Raw genomic sequence first — 21562 nt, forward strand, 5'->3', positions numbered from 1 at the left:
AATGAAAATTATATCATAATAATAATTTACATTGAAATGACGCCTGAGTTAGTTCACTGTCAGTGACTATTATGATCAATTTATTATGACCAACTGTGATTCATTATGCTACCACTCGTGTCCATGGAATGCTCGCAGAAGTCTTTGATGATATTATCGCCGTCATTTCAGGTGCAAACGCCACTGCAGTGACACATCAGAGGCTTTTCATCGATGCGTGTGGGTAATGCAATAAATCCCATGAATGATTCAGATATTTATTGACCAGTTAGGTGTCTGATTGTATCACAATGACAATGTAAGCGAAACAAACAAATCTATATTAAATAGTTCCAACAATATACAAGCCATTTCATGTCTTAATCGAGAAATAAGTAAAAAAAAAAATGAAGAAGAGGAAAGTTCATAAAACACAATGTTTAACTGATAAATCTGGGGGGACAGAGAAGTAAAAAAAATAAAGCACAACCATAACTGGAACTGTTGAGGCTGTGGATGATAACAAAAGTCCTATAAATCAGTCAATATAATGCAATTACAAAGTTGCAGCAGGTCAGCCAAGTCTGTTTCCTACAGGCAGTGAGAGTCAAAGGCCAAAGGGTTAGAGATCTGATTTGAATATTTACAGACATACAATACTCATTCACTCATGACCGTAGTCTCACGGTGCCTCAGGTTTAAATTCAGAATGATAAAACCTGGACTTATTCTAAACACACTAAAAAGAGGCGCGAACATAGTCATGTACTGTTCATGAGGCAGATGCCGCAGGTTGATGCCGCACCAAAAAAAAAGTCTGTGGATTTTGAGATTTAAGAAACATTACAAAAGGAAATAAAACCACAATATTAAATTCATCAATTAAACCGTAAACCATTTGGTTGTGGTCCATTCCGTTCACATGGCAGTGAGCCTCCATCGTCTTCATGCAGTGAACTATTTGTAAAAGTCAGGGCAGTTTTTTGTTGTTGTTTTTTTTCACTGCAGCAGCTCCTCCCAGGATATAGGTTTGGAGAAGACCTCCCGTTCCAGCCAGAGGTCATAGTTCATCTGGAAGTCCTCCGGCAGGTCGACCCGCTGCCCCAGAACGCTCTGCAGACAGTTGTCCACAGGGAGGAAGTCTGGATTGCTGTGGCTCTTGTCGTAGCGCCGGCTGTTAAACCGTTCAATGTTTGCTCTCAGCGCACACTCCTCGGCCTGGAAGTCCCACGGACGAGCGTCCAGGTCTGTTCATAACAGAGATGATCAACAATGGCTCATCTATTACCCTGCCTGCAGATCAGCACCTGGACTCTACTCACCGTTCCCATAAGCCCAGTCATCATTGAGCCGATGGCGGACCTTCTGGTAGATGGCAGACATTGTTTTCATGTTGCTCTTCCGCCACTGGCGCCCTAGGTACTTGGTTTGAACTTTGAGGAGCTTCAGGACGTAGAGTTGCATCATGGCTTGCTTGACTTTCAGGGCCCTCTTCAAGATGGGAGCAGACTTGAACACCACCAACATCTGAGTGAGGCCAGGTCAGAGGGTGAAAATCAAGTTGACATCACAGATTAAACAAGTTAAGCTGCAGTGCGATCAGTTAAGTATTCAGGTGCTGTGTTCAGGGACTTCATCTGCAGTAATATGACCACGTTGGATCCGTGGAACACTTTCAGCTTCCTCACCATTGTCCTGGAGTGTTTCCACTTGGTCAGTTTGTTGAGGATCCGTAGCAGGTTAATGCAGGAGAAAAGGTTCCGCCAGCAAAACTGATTGTTGTCTCCGGCTTCCTGCAACAGGACACAGTTGACAGAGGATTGTTTGAGCTGCCTGTGAGGTGCTTCACTGACTACACACATTACACCGTGGCCATTCCACTTTCTGTTTCAGGCAAATGTAAAACCTCTTGCTCATATTTTACTGGATGGCATTTGAAGTGAACATTTGTGCAGACCATTTCAATAACAAAAAAAAACCATAATAACAGAACAGAACAGAAGTCTGGCAGACTTACAAGGCTTTCTGCCGTTAACTCTGGAAGCTCGTGCACCACACAGTAAGGGAAGTCCAGCACCGATATACTGAAAAGCAGTGGAGCAGCTGTCAGATGGAACACAACGAATGCATCACCTTGTTTCAGGTTGTGCTCACCTGTTTTTAGCTGTAATGTACGACATGATATTTTGATTGAAGAACTTCAAAATGAGGGGGATACAGTTGGCAAACACCAGGTGTTGAGCCATGAACTCAAACTAGGATCAGGAACAGCAGAGTGAAAAACACAGACAATGTGTCACAGTCACTGAGTCGCACCGGCCAGACAATACCTGGTAGATGTGGTTGAGTTTGAAGTGTTTAAGGAGCAGCAGCAGGATAGCAGAGATGGCCTTGACAATGATTTCTTTGTGTCTGTTCACATCAACTCCGAGCTTCATGCTTTGCAAAACTGTGGTCCTACAACGACAGTTAAAGTCCTTCACTGCCTCAGTTCGAAGTGTCTGTTTACTATCGTACCCGTCGCCTATAACACTCAAGTGACATCAGTTTGAACTGAAGATTGAATGTAACCTCCCTCCTGTCCTGCTCTGGCCTCTGTAGAATGTGAGGCCTTGAAATAACCGTCCTTTGGTACGGATAACTCTACAGACCTCAAGGTCGCTTCACCTATTTATGAAAGACGGAGCAGGAAAGCCATCTTTCTTGCTGCAGGTCAAGGCTGTGCCTTCCTCTTGTTTTCCAGGATTGACCAATATGTTTTACCAAATAAGGGAGCTACAATATGCTATTATGTGACGTTCGAACGTAAATCAGAGCTCCTCCATAGTCCCAGCCCCTTTGCTGCTGATGTAGATAGACTTGCTTCTGCTCTGTTGCTCAGGGCCATGTGAGGAGCAACCCAAACCACACAAACCTGCTTCTCTAGTTCCTGCCACTCCAGCCGTATCAGGGATGAGTTGACCAGAATTCATGAGCAGACACACGATGGTGATATACTCCCAACACTTATTGTTTTGCCTCAGAAGTTTTTCAGGAGGCAGATGAAAAACAAGCTTTTCTACTAGAACTATTTTGGACTGATTCAGTGATATTAAAATTTTGCAGCAATCCAGTGGGGTCCAACTACAAAGGCTAAACCCAACCATATCAACCACATGTCTCTCACCAAATAAAAATTCCAACTATATTTTTCACCACAAAACTTCAAAATTCAAAATCATGTTACATTTTTTTAAGGTAAGAGAAATACCGGTATATTGCAAGACTTGTCTGATCAACATTTCCTTACACACTACAATAGGGAGGCGCCTGCATCATCACCAGAAATAACGACTAATTACAGAAGAACAACAAGAACATATTAAAAAAAAAAAGAACATGAAGCATTGTCACTTACGGCATCTCTTCTGGCAGCACATCTGCCAGGATGTTGATGGAATCCGTCTTGGCTTTGGAAGTGGGAGCAGCTGCCAGAAGAATCTTCAGCAGCGCAATCTAGAACACAAAACAACCACAGCTTTGTCTGCCTGCGATGACAGCAGTCAGTGTGGTGCTTCTTCTGGAAGTGGTTGGTCCCTCTGCATCTTAAGGCTCATTATTCAATACATAGAACTGAATCAAAATGTTGGCCAGTAGTGTCTACAGCTGTTCACACAACTGAGAAGTCAGATATCTGGTGTTTATCGTTGGCTCGATAGTCTCAAAGCAGCACACAACACTCTTAAGAGATTCTGGTCATCCTCAGACCCAGAAATCACGATATCAAACGTGTCAAAGCAAAGTGGAACATGACAGCAACATGGGGGGGACACAAGCGTACAGTTACATCCAACAACCAAATGAATAAGGGGCAGAAATTAAAGAAACTGATGTTCTCTCTCCACCATTTTAAAGAAATATTAAGTGAATTGTATGTAATGTAACAATGTAGCCATGTCATAAAATGGTCACACGAATGTCAAAATTTGCTACAATCTCAATCCCAGCATGCATTGATTAAAAACGCTGGATTTCCGAGGCAGTCCTACCTCAAAATCATCACCTTAGAAACACCATTTAAAACTGCTAGTACTACATTCTGCTTTATTTTCAGTGAAAAATGGTTGGTCAGAACAACTGACGCAAATGAGGGCGAATCAGCATCTGAACAGGCAAAATGCACTGACCATATACTGAGGTAAACTGGGTAGAATTCCCTGATAGAGCAGCTCTGTCGCGCACATCTCCACCTCCTCTTCACCCTGATCAGAGGAACACAACAAACAGTTGTTTGAAAAAATAAATAGAAGATATTCCACCGGCACATAGTGGAAATAATGACTTTGAGAGCCGTATGGATCGATAGTGAAACCATTTACCCCAGACAGTGGTGTTTTCTGATACTCCTCTTCCTTGATGATCTGAATCTCAGCAATAGAAACGTACTTGTGCTTCAGAAAAGAACATGGAAATTGTTTCAGGTTTCAGAGGAAATGGCGACACTGTTTATAATTCAGTGGCATTGAAAGGACGATGACAAGATACCTGCTTCAGAGTCTTTATGCTCTCGTGTATTGGCCGGGGCAGACCCACCACCGTATCTGTGTCGCTGCAACATGTGTGATCATTTATTACTATATTTAACTGACCCATTTCATAAAGCAGATGGATGGAAACTCACCTCCCAAGAGTGTAACCAATAAATTTACTTCTACTGGATTCCAGGAAATTTTCAATGTCTTTTTCCCTGTTGGAGGAGTCAAAAAATACAAGCAGCTTTCTTTAGACTCATGAAATGCAGTTGCAGAAATATTAAAGATATTCACTGACTGACCTGACTTTAGGGGCCCACGGCAGACCTTTTGGAAACGAGACCCTCTCTGATGGTGGATGAGGAATAGGTGGGGGCATCACTTCGTCCCTCTCTATGGGGAAAGTTTCCGTCTCTATCGTGTTGTCATTGTCGTCGTTGTCATCCTCGTCCTCGCGAGAGTCGTCGGCTTTGTAAGGATCTTTTTCATTAAAGGCGTCTAGATTGTCCTGTTTGATCAGAGCCTGAGGCGGAACAAAAACACAGAATTTAATGTCGAATCAGACCATGAAATGAAACAGTTGTTGCTCCAAAAAAATACCAAATAAAAATAACTCATTCATTTTCAATGCAATGTGAACTGAAATAATATGTTTAGCAATAGCAGTGAAGAAAAAAACTGTGCTTTTTGGATACGTAAAAAGGAAAAAACAACTAAGCGTTTCAACGACTTACTTTATGTTCTCGGCGAGCTCGTTTCTGTTGCTGCTCTATGAGGTCAGATGCAGATGCAGGAGGAGAAGCGGCTCTCATGCTGCGTATGACTCGGATGCTGTCCTCAGGCAGAGGAGGAAGACCCAACTTCTCACGCTGGCAAACCTTAATGGTTTGAAGCTCTTCGAAACCACCCAGAGTGAACTGAAGCAGGGAAAAGGCCGTTACAGTCAGGAGACGGTGACATGAAGCAAACCGGTTACATTGGGATTGGTTCACTGACCAGGATGCTCTTCCACAGCAGCAATAACACCTTCTTCATTGGGAAGTGAGGCGCATGACCACTGCAGAACTTGGTCACCATACCGAAGAGCATGACTGATATGGGCTCGTTGTTGAACAGTGGAGAGCCTGGTTGAGAAACAGGAGGAAACATATTTTTTAACCGACGTGCCTACTCATAACACAACTCGATTAAAGAAATAATGTCTCACCCAGCTCAGCTCTAAAAGTTTCCCGGATCAGCCTCCACTCAGGCTGGTCAGCAGGGTCGTCTTGCTGTATGGTCTCCACCATCAGGTACATTATATTCAGCAGAACTCGCAGGTCGGTGCTGTCGGCCAGAGAAATGGCCGGCTTTCTCACAGCACTGCTGCAGGCGGCACTGTTACTGCATGAATGACATGAACGTTAAGAGTTTTGTTTCACTTTTCAAAAAAGGACAAATCATGTTTTTCATTTGAAATTCAAATGTAAAGCAAAATGCAATGCTATCATCGGTGATTTATTTATATTTCTCCATATGTATTGTGAAGAGGGCAAATAAAATGTGTAATAAGATGATTCCGATAGTGAAAAATTGAAGGTAGGCGTTTGAAGGTCTCCGACGGAACTATACATGGAGCGACCAAGCACATTCCTACTTACTCAATCTCCATGTTGAGCAGTTCCACCAGCGCAGTGAAGGTCCCCACATCCAGCAGTAGAAAGATGTTGTATCTCATCCAGTGCTGGACCTCCGCTTCAGAGCCGCACTCAGCAAATGTTCCTGGAGACAAAAATTTTATAAGACAAGCTATCCCTTTTGAAAACGACGGAAATATTCAGAAAATATAATTATGCTCACTGACCTTGCGCCATGTAAAGAATTGCTCTAGCGACCTTCAGCCTCTTCTCCCGAGCGATCACCTCCAGACTGTCCAAAAGGCGCATTGCATGAGCTCTGTGCTGAGCAGCATCCAGCTCCGTCCACTTTTTGTCAGACACTGATGTGTCGGGGAGGGAAAAGCCACAACAGTTCAAATGACTTCAGACTCTTTGGTCTTGTACTTCATAAATCAAAACGTGCAAAAGGTAAACAGATTGAATACCATGTTCTCTTAATTCCTCCTCAAAGCATTTTCTGTTGAGGGCAAATTCTGGTCCTTCAGTGTAACTATACAACTCTGTGATAAAGAAAAGGAAAAAATACACTTAGTAAGAACATAGATTCTGACAGGGAAAGGTTCAAACTTTACTTCTACTGTACAAGATTGATCAAGATGAGACAAATCTACACACCTGACAACTCCGCAGCCCATTTGTCTGTGTCGGAATATTCAAACTCCAAGTCCGGTGACTCAGAGAGACCCTAATAAAACGCGATTAAAGGACACAAATGTTAGAAGCCACCACTTTTATTTCATGGATTAAAAGGTACAGCACTTTGGTTGTGAAAACTCAAACCTCCCACTAACTCGTAAACAAACTGAATGCACACTTGACAGATGTGAGGTCTCATCATCACAGCTGCAGGGTGCAGTAAAAGAGCAGTAGTAAAAACAAAGAACAACTGGTTGGATTCGTCCATTTGTTTTTTTCCTTTTTGAAGCTGGGACCCAATGGGCTACAAGCAGTCCGGTACATATTTATAAATGAACAAAGATGTCTCAGTGCGTTCACAGTTAACCTGCCTCAGCTACACCTGTTTGGAAAGATGCGTGGAAAAACTAGCATCACATTATCATTTGGTACACCATTTTAAACAGGGCAAATCAAGAAGTAGCTTTGAATGCAAGTCTAAATAAACATAACTTAAGGGGCAGTGCGACAACTCTTGGCATTTAATCTCATCACTGTCCAAACTTGACATGACTTAGTCGTCGTACAAATGAAGTGAAGTGGGCAAACAGCTTAATGTGGTTAGATGTCACCGCGAGGAAAAATGTCACTCAACCACAGTACTACAGTTGTAAGAATAAGCATTTAAAAGACCAAAGTGTCGCAGGACGTGAGGCATTCCAACAGGTTCCGTGACGCCTGGCCCTGCGCTGGCTAGCGTTAGCATTGGTGATAAAACAGCCCCTTTCCCCCTATTACTCGCTTTAAGACGGAATAAAATTGACCACACATTGACGATACAGTTCACTGGTCACGGAAATATAGCGGAATCAGTTTACAACTCTGCTGTTGTGCACGCAGTAATGAAGAACTGGATAAAGCCGCGGTAGCTTGTTGTTGACCGATGCTGGGAGAGGAAATCAGCACATACCTCCATAAGGAACACACAGTTCTCACATCTCCACGTACCTCCGAATCTTTCCTTTGGTTTCTGGTGAATTCTCCTCTGCTTTTATTGGGAATCATGGCCCTCTGTTTATTGTTTACAGGCAAAGCCACACCGTTTCCACCGAGATCCATTATTTTCCGGTCATGTACAAATCTCGCGAGATCTGACATACACGCTATTTGATCACAAGCCAGCATCTCCAAATGGCTTCATTTCGAGATTTGAGTTCAACAATCGGTCATGTCGAAACTTTGCTCATTTGACTGCAAATAATTCAACGCTACAAAGCACAGGTCAACTTAGGATAACATTGTAATATCAAAGAGATATTAGAGAGATTGATATTGGACAGTGACAGAGAGATTATGAGATAAATATCGATTAAAAACATATTACGTTTGACATTATAGAACTGCAGAAATGGAGCACTATCGTTTTACCAACAGTTTGGCTATATTTATTTACATCCTACATAGGTCGGTTCCTAATGGATCCATACATATGGATACATGGTCAATAATGTTGGATAATATGGAAACCAACAATAATATTGACATCACACATTTTCAATTTCATGACAATAAAGGTGATCAAGATCTCAATAAATTACACATCAATGAATCATATTTAGATTAGTTTCCCTTTATTATCCCCACAAGTAGATGAAAAAGAAAACAAAACAAAGGTCTGATTTTTGAAAGGTTTATTAAAGAGTGAGTCCACATACACTTTCGGTCAAGCTACAGTGACAGTGTACGCAACAGAAGCTGTCTGACAAACTCAATTCTAACCTAAAACCAGCAACTTAAGTTCCAAATCACAGTGATAAACATATTCCATTGCAATGAAGCAGGTAGCGCCTCAATATCTTTCACTGAGGGATGTGGCTGGAAATCCAAATATTTGCCTTAAGAGTAAAAATAAATTATAATGAAAAAAATCAGTGAGAATCAGAAGAAGACTAAACATTGGTAAAAACATTATTGTATCAACAGATTGTTGTTGTATGTATCAAGCGCTAAATTACAGATGTATATTTATTATTTGAGTATGATGAAATAGTGATGGCTATTTGTCCAGCAACTAAAATTCCTGAAATAGATCAAATGAACTGGTGCATAGCTAGTCTGTGACTGTATATAAACATCAGAATATACATTGGTGTGACAAGGCACCATCAACTATGAAGTGGCTTATCCTTGATGTCACCTGAAAATCCCTAGTAGCACTTGAACCTCTGAGTGCATGGCAGCAGGAATGATGTTGAGCTTGTTCATCAGACGTTTTATAATATTTTGTACGGGAATTACGAATATTCAGGTAAGTATTTTACCACCTCATATTTCTAAATACCAATTAGTCAAATAAATATTTTCACTTCATGCCTAAATAATTAAAACACACAACGGAATACAAGTGTCAAAGTCAAAGAACAGCCCAAGATCTGACATAGAATAGATTCTTTAAAGAAATAAAAACATATATATTATTGTGAAATAATATAATGATACAGCAAGATCTATAAGCAAAATTTGCACAATTCAATCAATTGTAACAACTTGATTATGAGATTTCTAGACTCATAACCAGAATTGATTTGTTACAGTTGGGTCAAACTGTGCATAAATACGAAAACATATTCACATTTAAGCAGTTAAAGCTATTGGATGTTGTGATAAAATCCATACCCCACTACTTCTCAAATATGGAAATAAGTTCCAGAACATTAATTCATAATGCCACTGACAGGGTCAGCTCTTCGAAAGTGTGATGCCCATAGTGAGGGAGATTTATTTAACTCTGCATCATGTGACTGGAATGTTTTCAGAGAGAGAACTCAGGAAAAGCATATGGCTCATTAGCGAGAAAAGCAATGGCGTCCTTTACATTCAGCCCATTTTATAACGTCCAATCCTTGACTTCACAATTCACGGACAGATCTGATTTGGTCCATTCCCTTATAATACACAAGATAAGCGATCCCTGTAACTTGGCATTACAAGTGACCCTTCTACATTTATTCATTTGTTACTGCTGTGAGTAAATATTTGGCACAAATGTGACTTAAAGACAACAAACTAAAAATACAGCAGGTTATTAAATGGATGCTTCAGAAGTGTGAGAAATCAAGTGACTGGTTAAAGTCTGGTTAAAAACAGTGTCCTCAGCATTGCAGTTAATAAATGGTGCATCATGTGAAGAATATAAAATCATAGACACATTTCCTTTGGGGCATAGCAGTCAACGAATCCTTGCAGACTAATACCTGAAAAGCACCAAAAACCAAAGTTACAAAAAAATTCAGGTAAAGGATCAAGAACACGTCCCTTTAGAAACAGCTGTAGAAATGTCACCAATACATAAAGCAGGGTAAATACAACTGTTTGTCTATTATAAAGAATGTTGCAGGATAAATGAATATCACACTTCCAACAATTTACCTGTAGTAGTTCGGTTTAAAGGGACCGTTTTTGTTGAGGCCCAGGTACTTAGCCTGGTCGTCCGTTAGCTCCGTCAGGTGCGCGTCAAAGGTAGCCAGGTGCAGACTGGCAACGTACTCATCTGAAACACAGAACCCAGCCCCAACCACAACAAATAAAAAAGAATGTCTTGAGCAGCAGAACTTTCCCTGGCAGAGGTCAACAAGTGAATCCCTGGAGGGTCCAGCCACAGAGTTCGTACTGTAGATCCAGAACAGCCAAAACTATTGCCATAAGAGGGAAAAATACTTGGGGGATGGAAATATGATTATTTGTGGATCACTTCATGAAGAGAGAAAAATAGCACTGTCCAAATTACTTTAATCTGTATCTAGAATTCAGACATGAAGTGTTTAAACATATGAGCACAGCCTTGTTCCCACTGTCAGTTGGCAGCACCAAACGGCAGGACATTTTAGCTGCCGTTTTCATTATAGTCAGAATTCAATTTCATGGCTGACCCTGATGAAAAGCTTAGCCAACACAGTTCCTCACCCATCTTCTTGGGCAACAGGTAAACATCCTGTTTATATCGTCCTTCAGGGGCGTTGTACATCTCTATGAGAGCCAAGGCCTGTAGGGGGGAGTCGAACGACAATCAATCATTTCACACACAAAGCAACTCACCATACAAAGAACTAGCACTATCCTTATCAGGGCTGTCAATAGATAAAAAGAAAAAAAAACATCTCAATGAAGCGCACTGAAGCTGAGTCAACCCACTATGAATGGCACACATTTTGTATCTGTTCCGAATGTAACTTGAGGAGGATCTATTAGCAGGTCTCATTTTAATTCCATCCTCTCAGCTGATGTTGTTTCGTACCTACAGGTAAAATGCCGTCTTAAACCGCCAAAGATTTGCTTACAAACAAATACCTTAGTTCCACATCATTTGCTTTAATCTTAGTTTATGTTACATTTTTTCCAGTTCACCAGCCTCTGAAGAAACCAAGGTATGTGATATTTAAACGGACAAATGAGCTTATTATAGCCTTCGAGTTTTCTTTTTTTAAAAGGCATTATCAGATCCTCCTCCATGCGTTCATGACATCAACACACCTGTGTGGTGGCAGTGATTGACAGGACAAAGGTGGGGACTGTGGAGCAGCTGAGGTTGAGGAGGCGTCCCTGTGGAAGGAAACCGGTCAATTTCTACAGACCACAGCAACAAATGAAGGTGTTTCCCAACTGACCTGGCAACCAGGTTGCCACTGCACAGTGATCAAACATTAATAATTAATAATTAATAAAGGCAACTCACCTCAGCCAGGAGGATCACTCTCTTGCCATCGGGCCAAATAATGTGATCGACCTGAGAACGCACTCTCTCCCAGGTGAGTTCGGGGGTACGAAGACTGGCCTGCAGGAACCAACGGTCAAATTCATGACAGAAAACAGATCATACATGATGAGAATGGATGAATGAGTCCATGTTTACCACGTCGATCTCAGTGTTGGAGTGGCCCATGTTGCAGACAATGGAGCCGTTTTTCATTCTGTCCAGCTGATCTCTGCTCACCACATTCTTGTTCCCTGAAACAAACAAACAAGCCACCTCCAGTCAGTGATCCACATCATCTCCATGACGAGTTCAACATCCATGGACCAGATTACCGGTGCATGTGATGATGACATCGACAAGACGAATGACCTCGTTCAGCTTGACCACCCTGAAGCCATCCATGCTGATAAAAAAAGGTGTCAGTCAATGATGTTTCAGCTGACTAACTAGGCCTTGTTATTTCACCTACCAGGCTTGCAGGGCACAAATGGGATCAATCTCAGTGACGTAGACGATGGATCCCAGAGCTTTCAGAGCCGCACAGCAACCTTTTCCAACCTGCAATAATAAGTTAAATACAGTACTGATGCGCATGCTTCAAATTTAAAAACTCTGAGGGTGCACCATCTAGAGGTCATAGAGGGTAATAAGTATTTAAATGTTGCACATTAAGCTCATCTCTCATTCTCTTTCACACTTATTCCCTAGGGTGGGGCTGGAAGTGCTTGGGCGAGCGGTGGGGGGCAACCAACCGTTGCCCATATATAAATTAACATTCATGCATGCACGCCCTTGCAAGCACCGGGACAACACACAAAGTTGACACAGGATGGAAGCAGGTTCGCTTCAACCTGCGAGCTTCTGGCTAATTTGTCGAGTTAGTTTACACATGGAGCAATGAAGAAGGTTCATAAAATATACGCTTGGCACACCATTAACTGAACATTCTAAAATGTAAATGAAGATACATAGGATTTTTTAGAAAAGTCTCATACACATTCAAATGACTTCTTTTTGGTAAGAGACAATGAGGGGACTGAATAGGGGAAGTGGATGAGCATGAGTGTGTATACACCCTTGCTTCGATTCAATTGTTTTGTTTTTAAACTTGTTTTATGCTGATCAAACAACAACAATACTTTGGAATCAGGAAAACCAAATTTAAATGAGTGTTAAGCAAGTGACTCAAAAAATGCTTTTGGGGGGAGGGGAGTCAGAAATAAGGCAAAAACAATGTGTCAGTATTTGTTGCTTATGCCACTAAAGACATTTATCCTGAAGCCATAACATCAGCATGTAAAGTGAGTGTGTAGAGAAATACCAAAATAAACATTTCATAAGCTCCAGTCATTTTGGAACTGTTAATAAGTAAGAATAAATATTTCGAGAGGAATGTGAGGTTCTCACCTCGCCGTAGCCACATACGACCACTTGCTTGCCTCCAAACATGACATCTGTCGTTCTCTTCAGACTGAAAAGGAGTGAAACACAATGTTTGTGTGCTGAGAGACAGAAGCCATGTTCAGCCACTAAACAACAGTCAGTGTTGAGCTATTCCTCTGCTGTGTGGGTGACAATAAACAGGACAGTGGAGGTTGATCAGGAGGCCAGGCAGCCTTTTGACACCCAAGCAATGACTTGAGAAACACGCTTGGGTCTATTTAGTTTCACCCATAGCACAAAGGGGCTTAATTAATAACATAAGCTTGCACTCTGTAAAATCTACGACCAGCAATGATAATTACCAAAAATCTAACAGTGAACCAGGAGCCGCAGGACTTGTAAGGTTTGTTCTTTCTCAGTTTGTCACCTGATAAACAACTGAAAATGTTTTCAAATGGCAAAGTCGTAAAACAAATTTAAAACGTGGCGAATGTTCGGAACTGAAAGATCACGATCTCCCTGCTTGGTTTGGACGCAGTGGACCAGCACCAGTCAGATTTGCCAATCTAAGAACCAAAACGCAAACCTACTCACCCATCCAGGATTGACTCTCTGCAGCAGTACAGGTTGTCAAACTTCTGCTTGGTCACTGAATCATTCACGTTCATGGCCGGCACGCACAGTTTTCCAGCTTTGGAAAGCTGATACAGCCTACAAAGCCAGGGAGCAGATAACCTTGTGATCTGCCTTTACGTCCACTGTTGCGTGCGATGTTACCTATGAACCCCTGTGACGCTCTCCTCCACGATGCCTCGGATTTTTTTGAAGACATTTGGGTATTTCTTGTACATCCAGTGAGTCAGGTCGCCTCCATCATCAAGAATCTAAAACAAAGTAAGCAATTTCATGCCCTCAATACAACAGTATCACATACTTTATTCACTCCAGGCGACTTATGTAACAGTGAGAATTCCAAGCAGAGCCCATCTCTGTAGGAGATGATGAGATTATTTTTAGCCACACAGAGCAATATGTACTCGCCTGAGGCATCAAGTTTAAAGTGTGGGCTCTGCATTATTTACACAAGAGCGTGACTGGCGCCGCAGTGTACACATCAGCAGCAGCTGCGCGTCATCACCCCGTTGCTATAGAAACAAACAACTAGGAAAGTTCCCGCAATTAACAGCATTTTGTTTTGAAGGCTGTTAAATGGCAGCTGGAGTTTACGCTCGACACTTCAGTCTAAACCAGACTGGCAGAGACTTCTCTGACCCCAGATAGGACCACTTTACAAAGTGGTTTCCTCTTCCTTTACAGCAGAACAGAAAATTAGAGGACAAAAAAAGGGTACCATGTTGGGCTGCCAGCCTTCAGTGTTGACACAGCGATCGATACACCACCAGAAGTCGTCCTCTGACTCCCCCTTCCAGGCAAACACAGCCACACCTGAAACCATAAAATATCCAGAAGTAACAAGGAGGATCATGCTCCCATACGCGAAAACAATGCCTTACAACGACAGCAACGTGACCACAGCCACAAAAAGGTCCAGGAACAAGATTCATACATGACTCCACGCTTTCTAAGCATCTAATAATACAACAGCTTCATCACCCAAAGTAGCCTCATTCCTTTTCATTTTTCACCAAACTCTGGGTCAACAGACACTGCAACTTGTACACAGCACCTTGACACTACAGCTTAAGGTCAGTGACGTGCTGGACAGATGACCAGTCAAAGGCAGGTGACGTAGACACCAAACATCTCAGATCACTTGTGAAATATGCATGCTTTGGAATGAACACAAAACAAGATCCCACAACATGAGATCAAATGTATTTATAGCTGCTGTCGCAACTTTATTTAGACCCTCAACCTCCCTCAATTTTGTACATTCCAGTCATCTCTAAACAAGTGAGTAAATGAGTCTCTTAACCTCTCACTTCCCAGTTCCCTTCTGGTTGGAGCTAACAGGGACGTCAATACAGGATGCACAAACCACTTGGCTCAGCTGCTTGTCACTTGGAAATGACCACAAACTGCTAAATGTTGAGCTGTATCACATATTCCCACACTGATGACAAGTTCATCAATTGAAGCAGGGGATGAAGCAGAAATGATCTGATGAATTAGAGGTTGTATAATAAATGAAGTTCAATTTAATAACACTTTCATATTGCACACCAGAATGAAAACATCTGAGTTGAAGCTGCCCGCAAGAGCTTAGACAACACTTTGAGCTGCATAAAGAGCACAGAAAAACATGTTCTGTTCTGCTTCTCGTAAATTTTCCATCCGTCAGCACAATCTCATTTAGTCTCCTTCAACATGGACGTTTGACATCACATTGTATTATGTGCTGCAACTGAATTGGCGCACTGAAAAACACTCCCATGAAAAAAAATTTACACACAACTTTCTCTTGACGTCCCAGCGCATTTAAAATATATTAACAACAGAAGACAAAAGGTCCCGACCCCACTATGTTATAGTCTCTTTACGATACTTTAGGTACATCAGTAGGAAGCCTATAGGAGTGTTGGATCGCCAAAGACTGATGGTGGAACTTAAGTACCTGAACTTTTGCTCAGCAACCAAAGTTCCAGGCCTTCAGAAATGCAGCTTCATTAAATGTCACGCCACTCACAGTGTCCTGCGTCAATTCAAAAGGCCCTAACATTAGCTGTGGCCCAGAAAGAGGAAAAACTAGGGAAAGTTCTGTCAGAACATTCAGTCAACATGGAAGTCATTGCAACCTTCTAGTTGAAAACAATAATTCTCCTTCTGTGGAAAAATGAACTCACAGACCAGTCTATTTACACAGTGTATGTTCCCGACTCTTCTTCCCTCAGGCATCAGTCTTGCTTCTGTAACTTTGCTTCTTCAGTGACTCTGGTCCTTTCCCTTCTAATTCGGTCTGTTTTTCCAGGTAGAGCCTTTTTTCTCACGTCTATTTTTAGTAAATGAGAGGAATCTTTGATGTTCTTTGATCTGCTTTAAATCTGCTTACCCATTTCTGACAGAGCAGCAGCCACTTCATTCTGTGTGGAGTAAATGTTGCATCCAGTCCAGCGACACTGAGCTCCGAGGGCAACCAGAGTCTCAATCAGCACCTGACGCAAAACACATCCGAACAAAACATGCTGAGCGTATAAATTTCACACATTTTTTGCACATGAGAAAACGGATAACTGCTGTTTTCTGGACCAACACGATTGAAGAGCGGTTACATACAGCAGTCTGCGCAGTGATGTGAGTGCAGCCCACAATTTTGGCGCCTGCCAATGGTTTCTCACTCTGTGCTCTCTTCCTGAAGGAGATCAACGCTGACATGTCTAAATAAAAAATGAGAAAGAACGAGAAAAGACGAGAAGATTGCCTCAGTATCATTACTCACAACTTGGAAATCAGATACATCAAAATTAAATGTACATACAACAAGATTATACTGACCAAAAAACGCCAGTGTTGTACGTGGAGTGTTCACATAACAGCGATTTCTTTGTGCCTCTTTCGTTCGGTACCATTTGTCCCGCCTGCCTACAGTCTCTTTAGCTTTAATGTGTTTTGTGTTTTATTTATTTTTTTCTCCACACTTTATTTTGTAATCCCTTCAACAAGACACTCTATGGAGCTAAACCAGGCTGCTGTTTATTTTTCTAGTCCCAATGAAACACCGTTTCACGCGTTAACTTGTTAACTTACCTTGCGCAGCGATCTCAATTTCACGTCTGCCAAACTCGGCCTGTTTAATGTTCTTCACACAGAAGTCGGTGCTGCCTTTGGAGTTGACCTGCGTTTTGTCTCGTGGGGAGGTCTCATCGTCAGAGCTGTCCGTGTAAGACGCAGCTGGGGGAAGGAATTAACACTTCAATTATTGACCAGACACACACAGATGATCAAAGTCTGCCATTAGCAGGAAACGGACCAGCGACCCACCAGAGCTGTAGCTGTCTGTGGACGACTGGGAGATGGACCTGGACAGGGAGCGCCGACCCGTCTTGGTGGGAAACCGACTGAACTCCTGCTTGTCTTCCACAAACTGGATTTGCTAGTTAAAAAAAGGGGGAAAAAGACAGAAGAATAAACATTGACTCGCTTAAACTATTGCTTTAACAATGAGAAGACTAAACCAGCTCTCATTTTGAAGCTGGTTCATGACCACTGGTTTCAAGATTCATATTTTGCTTTCATACTCGCTCTGATTATAAATCCTCTGAAATGTTTGTCTTGACATGCAGCCATAAATAGACATCTGACTGCAGCACAGCAGAAGTTGCACCATCAAGATGACGGTTCTAAAGATAAACTGGGTGCGAAGAATTTGGCACTATTACAAAGTCTATAAACTTCTCTACATGCTCTTCGCCCAACATCACGGAAAATCAAACTCAGATTGCCATCATCAAAACATCCGATGGCTCAGAACTGACTTGTGATTATTACTGGATGTTCCAATGCTTATCGGCATCTAGGACACTTGAAATAAATTAATATTGTGGCTGCTTGCCAGAATTAACTCAAGAGGTCAAAGTTACAAAATATATATATGTATTTTTATCAATCAACACTAATTCTGCATAACTTTTACATATAACATTTACATTACTTGTCCCTGAATATAAGTAAATAAAAGATATTGAAAGAAATACCAGGGAATAAAGTGCCTTTACACCAGCTTCATATGTTTTCCCCATTGTTCTGTTAGATATTCACCACTTAGAAAGAACTCCCAATATTTATTAAATGTATAAGACTAAGAATCTTTAAATAAACCATGCATAACATGAAATAATATACAAACAATATCAACATTTCCTGCATGTAATGTAATGTGATGGAATAATCAATGTTTTCCACAAGTAACGGGAGTTACATCTGATATCATTTTATTTTGTCCTTCTCTTTTGGCTTGAGGGCCTCTCACATTAGTTACAGTGCATGGCTGAATGAAAGATGAAAATGAAGGGCAAAAGGGGCTTGGTCCACTGAGCAATATTGAGGACACCACCATTTTCTAATCAACACTCATTCTAAAACATTCTGGTAAAATATTTAATGTGTAATTTGAAGGCAACTTTTGAGTGGAAACAAAACACACGATAAATTAGCAATCACATTTTTATTAGAATGTAAATTCTGTACTTGCACGTTCAAAATCTCTTGATAGTTTTGTTCACTTTATCTTGAATTTATCTGACATTAGCTTCAGACCTTATTTGGACCTGAGCCCAAATAAGTAGTAAAAATTGATAAACAATTTCCTTCCTTACAGGATGTTTAAACCTACCAGTACAACTGTCACTAGTTGTGTCCATCCAGTTGACACAATTTCACGTGTTTCTATGTCGACTGGTTGAATAGTTCATTTATTACCAGCACTTCATCATCGGCCTTGTGCATCCAGCACAAAATAAAAATTAAACAAAACAGCAAGCACAAGGAGTAAACAAAGGGGTAGCAGAGAACTGAGAGCAGCATGAAATCCTCATCATTAAGCCCAGCCATGACTGAAGGCTCTCGTGTTACAGACCAATGTTCTTGAGAGTTCAGCGCTGCAAATCTGAATTGGTCAGACAGACAATGTGAACACGTGTTTTTGAAAGAATAAACAATATTCTTATTGCACGCAGCGATAGACTCTGGTGTGGAAAGCTATTCTTGCAACTTGGGGCACTGTGATAGACGGAGACACCTCTGATGGGAGATTAGGTCTCAGTACTAGTTGTAACTGTGGCACTGAAAAAAAGCATTTCACATTCCACTGGAAATTACCAGGCAACAGAGAACAATGTGGAGCAGTTTCCCAAGACCGAGGTGACAAGACAGCGTGTACTTGCCCCTAGAGATGATGGTGGGGCTTCAAGTGAGTCCCAAGCTGGAGAGTGTTTAACTTAAATACTCCTGCTACGTGCTACAGCTGAGAGCAGCTCTAGCAAAACAGCCAGGGTGAGAGTTTTCTGCTTTGCATATAGCAAGTTTGACAATGCAGCTAAACCAACAACTCAGTAGAATGATCTGTGACTGCCTGAATGATGTGGAGGACTAGCCTCAAGCTAACGTGCATTACATTTGGAACCCTCCCAAAAGGAGTATGAGGATATGAAACCTACCTTTGAGGCTGTTTTGCGTCATGTTGCAACGGTTCCTGACAAATGAGCTGCAAGTTGCGCCACACTGTATCATGCAGTGACCATCCAGAGACAGCAGATGCTTTTCAGACTGGAACCTTTGAAACTGAACTCTTCCTTGTTCCTCGATGCTCTTCTTTGGTGCAGCTATTTGTCGCATTGTTTGAGCAATGACCACACTCTCTTTTGATAAAGATTAAAAAGGATTAGACTTTAGTCAAATAGATTTCGGTGAAAGCCTTTGACAGCTTACAACATTCCCAAAATTAGGAAGCATTAGCGGGAAAGCATTTGGCTGTGCTGTCACTGCACTTCAGCAGTGCGTCTCAGGCATATTCCCTTCATATGCGTTGGGCGGTTCAAACGTGAAATAGTTGGTTTCAATCTGGACCCAGACATACAGGCCCGGCAGGATTTGTGCTCACACAGATTAGCAACCAAAGCAAGGAGGTTTGTTTTCAGGTTTAAACAATTTTGGAGCAACAGAGAAGGGAAGCTTGATGATTAGTCCTGCTCAGATTAGATTAAAACACAACTCACAACCGTCAGATATAGCAATGCTAATGACGCACCAGAGAAACCTATTCTTGGAAATACACCTCCTTGTGGGGACCTTTGGCTATTTGTGGGAACCTTTTGCCGGTCCCCAAGAGGCTCAGCCTCAACTTGAGAATTAAAACCTCAACATGACTGGGTCATTATAATCAAACTTAAGTTTGGTTTAGGTCTTGGTTAAGGTTAGCCATTTATTTTGGACGGTTAGGTTTAGGGTGAGAGGCTGGGGAAAGCGTGAAAGTCATTGAGATGTCCACACAAAACATTAAAACATGCGTGTGTATAAATCTCTGGAAACACATGTATAGCATTGAATGTTACATTTGAATTTTAACAGCTCAAAATGTGGTGAAATGTATGTGTCCATACTTCCACCGTTTTGAGTCGCAATGGTCCCGAACTCTCAGTTTTCTCTCATCTCACAGCGGCTGACGGTAGGAGGATGATGACCTCATGAACACATCAGTGACTGACTGACAGTAGTTTATAATCGACTGTGCCGACTAGTTGTTTCAGTCCTAAAGGAAACAATCACTGACTGACACCATTTGAATCCTTAAGTTCTGTTATACTCTGGGATTCTTCTACAGGGGTGTCAAACTGATCCACATAAAGAGGCCACACAGCTGAAACAAACAACACCAGACTGACGATCCATGGGTTGGAAGAAAAGCCTGCACCCACAGCGGCACTTTGAGGACTGGTTTGACACCTGTGTTGAGTCCAAATGGAACGTCAAAGAAACCAGTGTCACTCCCAGACCTTTGCTACTAACTTTGATTTAGCAGGTAGTTTATCCTCAGAGTGAAGGCAAACAAATGCTGAGGGAGAGGTTGCATCTCCTGACATGAGAGAGTCAGCAATCAAAGAAAGATGATGAGGAAAATCTATCTACAACCACAGCACATCAACATTTCTTTTTATTTTTCTTGTCACTGAAGCCCCATGTGTCAGCAAGAGATATAAGGCAAGAATACTGTACTGCGACGGGGCTGAGGTTCCAGGCATCGATTGCACCACTTCTAGTATCTTGAAACTCTAACAAATATGATGTCATTGAAGGAGAAGGATGGTTCCTTCTGGTCCACTGGAGGGGAAAACATTCAAGAGTCCACCAAACTACACCCGCTGGGGTCAGTTTCTATTAGATCGACGCATCAAAACAACTTCACGAGGGTAAAAACTAACTTTGTTGCACAGTTCTAAGGAGAAGGGACACCATGAACTGATAAACCAACAAATCAAACAGTGGACCTGAGCAATGCTGACCAACTGCTCATTGGAATTTGACATCACACGATGGCACGCTCCAGGGATTACAATACATGTGGAAGTATAACCTCGCATACAATACACCACCGGTGCTAGTTCCACTTTCCATTTGTCGACCGGTTTACACGGGGACTAGTTTGCCGATCAAGTCAAATGACTCGGTAACAGACAAGCTGCACGATGGACACGTGAAGATGACAGAGCAGCGCGTGGACGCTCACCTTCTTCACCGGTTTGTGAGTGGGCATCGCGGTGCTGAACACCGAGGACAACTCGCCCATGTTCATCTCGCTGTTCCTGCCGACACTCATGGCTGAGTACTTCTCCGCCACGTTCTCGCTCTCCTTCACCTCCTTGCTTGCCTGTTTCACCTCCGCCTTCGCCTCTCCGACCGACTCTGACATGCCGTTGACGTTGCCTTGTCAAAGGTCACCTGGACACCAAGCGCAGCCGGTGCTAAGTCGCCTGCGGCGGTCACGTCACAGGCGAACGAGGTCCCAGAGTTGAGCGCTTCCTTGTCTTTCAGAGCGGCTTCCAATTGGACCACATTTAAGACTTGACATTTGAAATCCAAGACAGAGTCATTAGAAACGCGGTGCAGGTCCACTGGCGCTTTATATCGGAGTAGCGAGTCCAGGTTTAAGAGCAAGCGCTCCACGTACTGAGCTGTCACAAGGCTCAGTTAGTTTGTGGGTGTTAGCTAAC

At 42.1% G+C, this 21562-nt stretch overlaps 2 protein-coding genes across 3 annotated transcripts; both read right to left on the reverse strand.

The window, feature by feature from the left end:
- Positions 1–256: 256 nt before the first annotated feature.
- strip1 (striatin interacting protein 1) lies at positions 257–7904 on the reverse strand. Its single transcript, XM_053867682.1, has 20 exons — positions 7772–7904; positions 6764–6833; positions 6574–6648; positions 6334–6468; positions 6131–6251; positions 5698–5873; positions 5487–5614; positions 5225–5407; positions 4793–5013; positions 4640–4705; positions 4504–4567; positions 4338–4409; positions 4146–4220; positions 3377–3474; positions 2310–2436; positions 2134–2234; positions 1997–2063; positions 1668–1772; positions 1302–1506; positions 257–1226 (listed from the first exon to the last, which is right to left on the reverse strand). The coding sequence occupies exons 1-20, from the start codon at positions 7880–7882 to the stop codon at positions 979–981; spliced, it is 2448 nt and encodes an 815-aa protein (XP_053723657.1). The 5' UTR covers positions 7883–7904; the 3' UTR covers positions 257–978.
- Positions 7905–8474: 570 nt separating this feature from the next.
- On the reverse strand, positions 8475–21556 carry LOC128760753 (S-adenosylhomocysteine hydrolase-like protein 1). Of its 2 annotated transcripts, XM_053868396.1 has the most exons (17): positions 21079–21556; positions 16839–16950; positions 16605–16748; positions 16134–16234; positions 15910–16012; positions 14251–14345; positions 13677–13783; positions 13494–13610; positions 12924–12987; positions 11986–12074; positions 11849–11919; positions 11673–11767; positions 11496–11594; positions 11294–11362; positions 10727–10805; positions 10193–10313; positions 8475–10017 (listed from the first exon to the last, which is right to left on the reverse strand). In XM_053868396.1, the coding sequence occupies exons 1-17, from the start codon at positions 21259–21261 to the stop codon at positions 10011–10013; spliced, it is 1656 nt and encodes a 551-aa protein (XP_053724371.1). In that variant the 5' UTR covers positions 21262–21556; the 3' UTR covers positions 8475–10010. The 2 variants fall into 2 exon arrangements, with proteins under 2 accessions (XP_053724371.1, XP_053724372.1); XM_053868397.1 differs by lacking the exon at positions 8475–10017 and having other exon boundaries at positions 10189–10313.
- Positions 21557–21562: the final 6 nt, after the last annotated feature.

Source organism: Synchiropus splendidus, chromosome 6 (assembly GCF_027744825.2).
Source record: "Synchiropus splendidus isolate RoL2022-P1 chromosome 6, RoL_Sspl_1.0, whole genome shotgun sequence".
Taxonomy (NCBI): Eukaryota; Metazoa; Chordata; class Actinopteri; order Syngnathiformes; family Callionymidae; genus Synchiropus; species Synchiropus splendidus.

Bases quoted from the DNA above. Each gene is read 5' to 3' on its own strand.
- strip1 (XM_053867682.1), bottom strand. From the start codon at position 7,882: ATGGATCTCGGTGGAAACGGTGTGGCTTTGCCTGTAAACAATAAACAG. The intron at 5,874-6,130 runs GTAAGTAGGAAT...TCATTCATGCAG, and splicing joins CTGCTCAACATGGAGATTGA to TAACAGTGCCGCCTGCAGCA. The intron at 1,227-1,301 runs GTGAGTAGAGTC...TGTTATGAACAG, and splicing joins TGACTGGGCTTATGGGAACG to ACCTGGACGCTCGTCCGTGG.
- LOC128760753 (XM_053868396.1), bottom strand. From the start codon at position 21,261: ATGTCAGAGTCGGTCGGAGAGGCGAAGGCGGAGGTGAAACAGGCAAGC. The intron at 13,784-14,250 runs GTACCCTTTTTT...ACTTTGTTTTAG, and splicing joins AAGGCTGGCAGCCCAACATG to ATTCTTGATGATGGAGGCGA. The intron at 12,075-12,923 runs GTGAGAACCTCA...TTATTATTGCAG, and splicing joins TCGTATGTGGCTACGGCGAG to GTTGGAAAAGGTTGCTGTGC.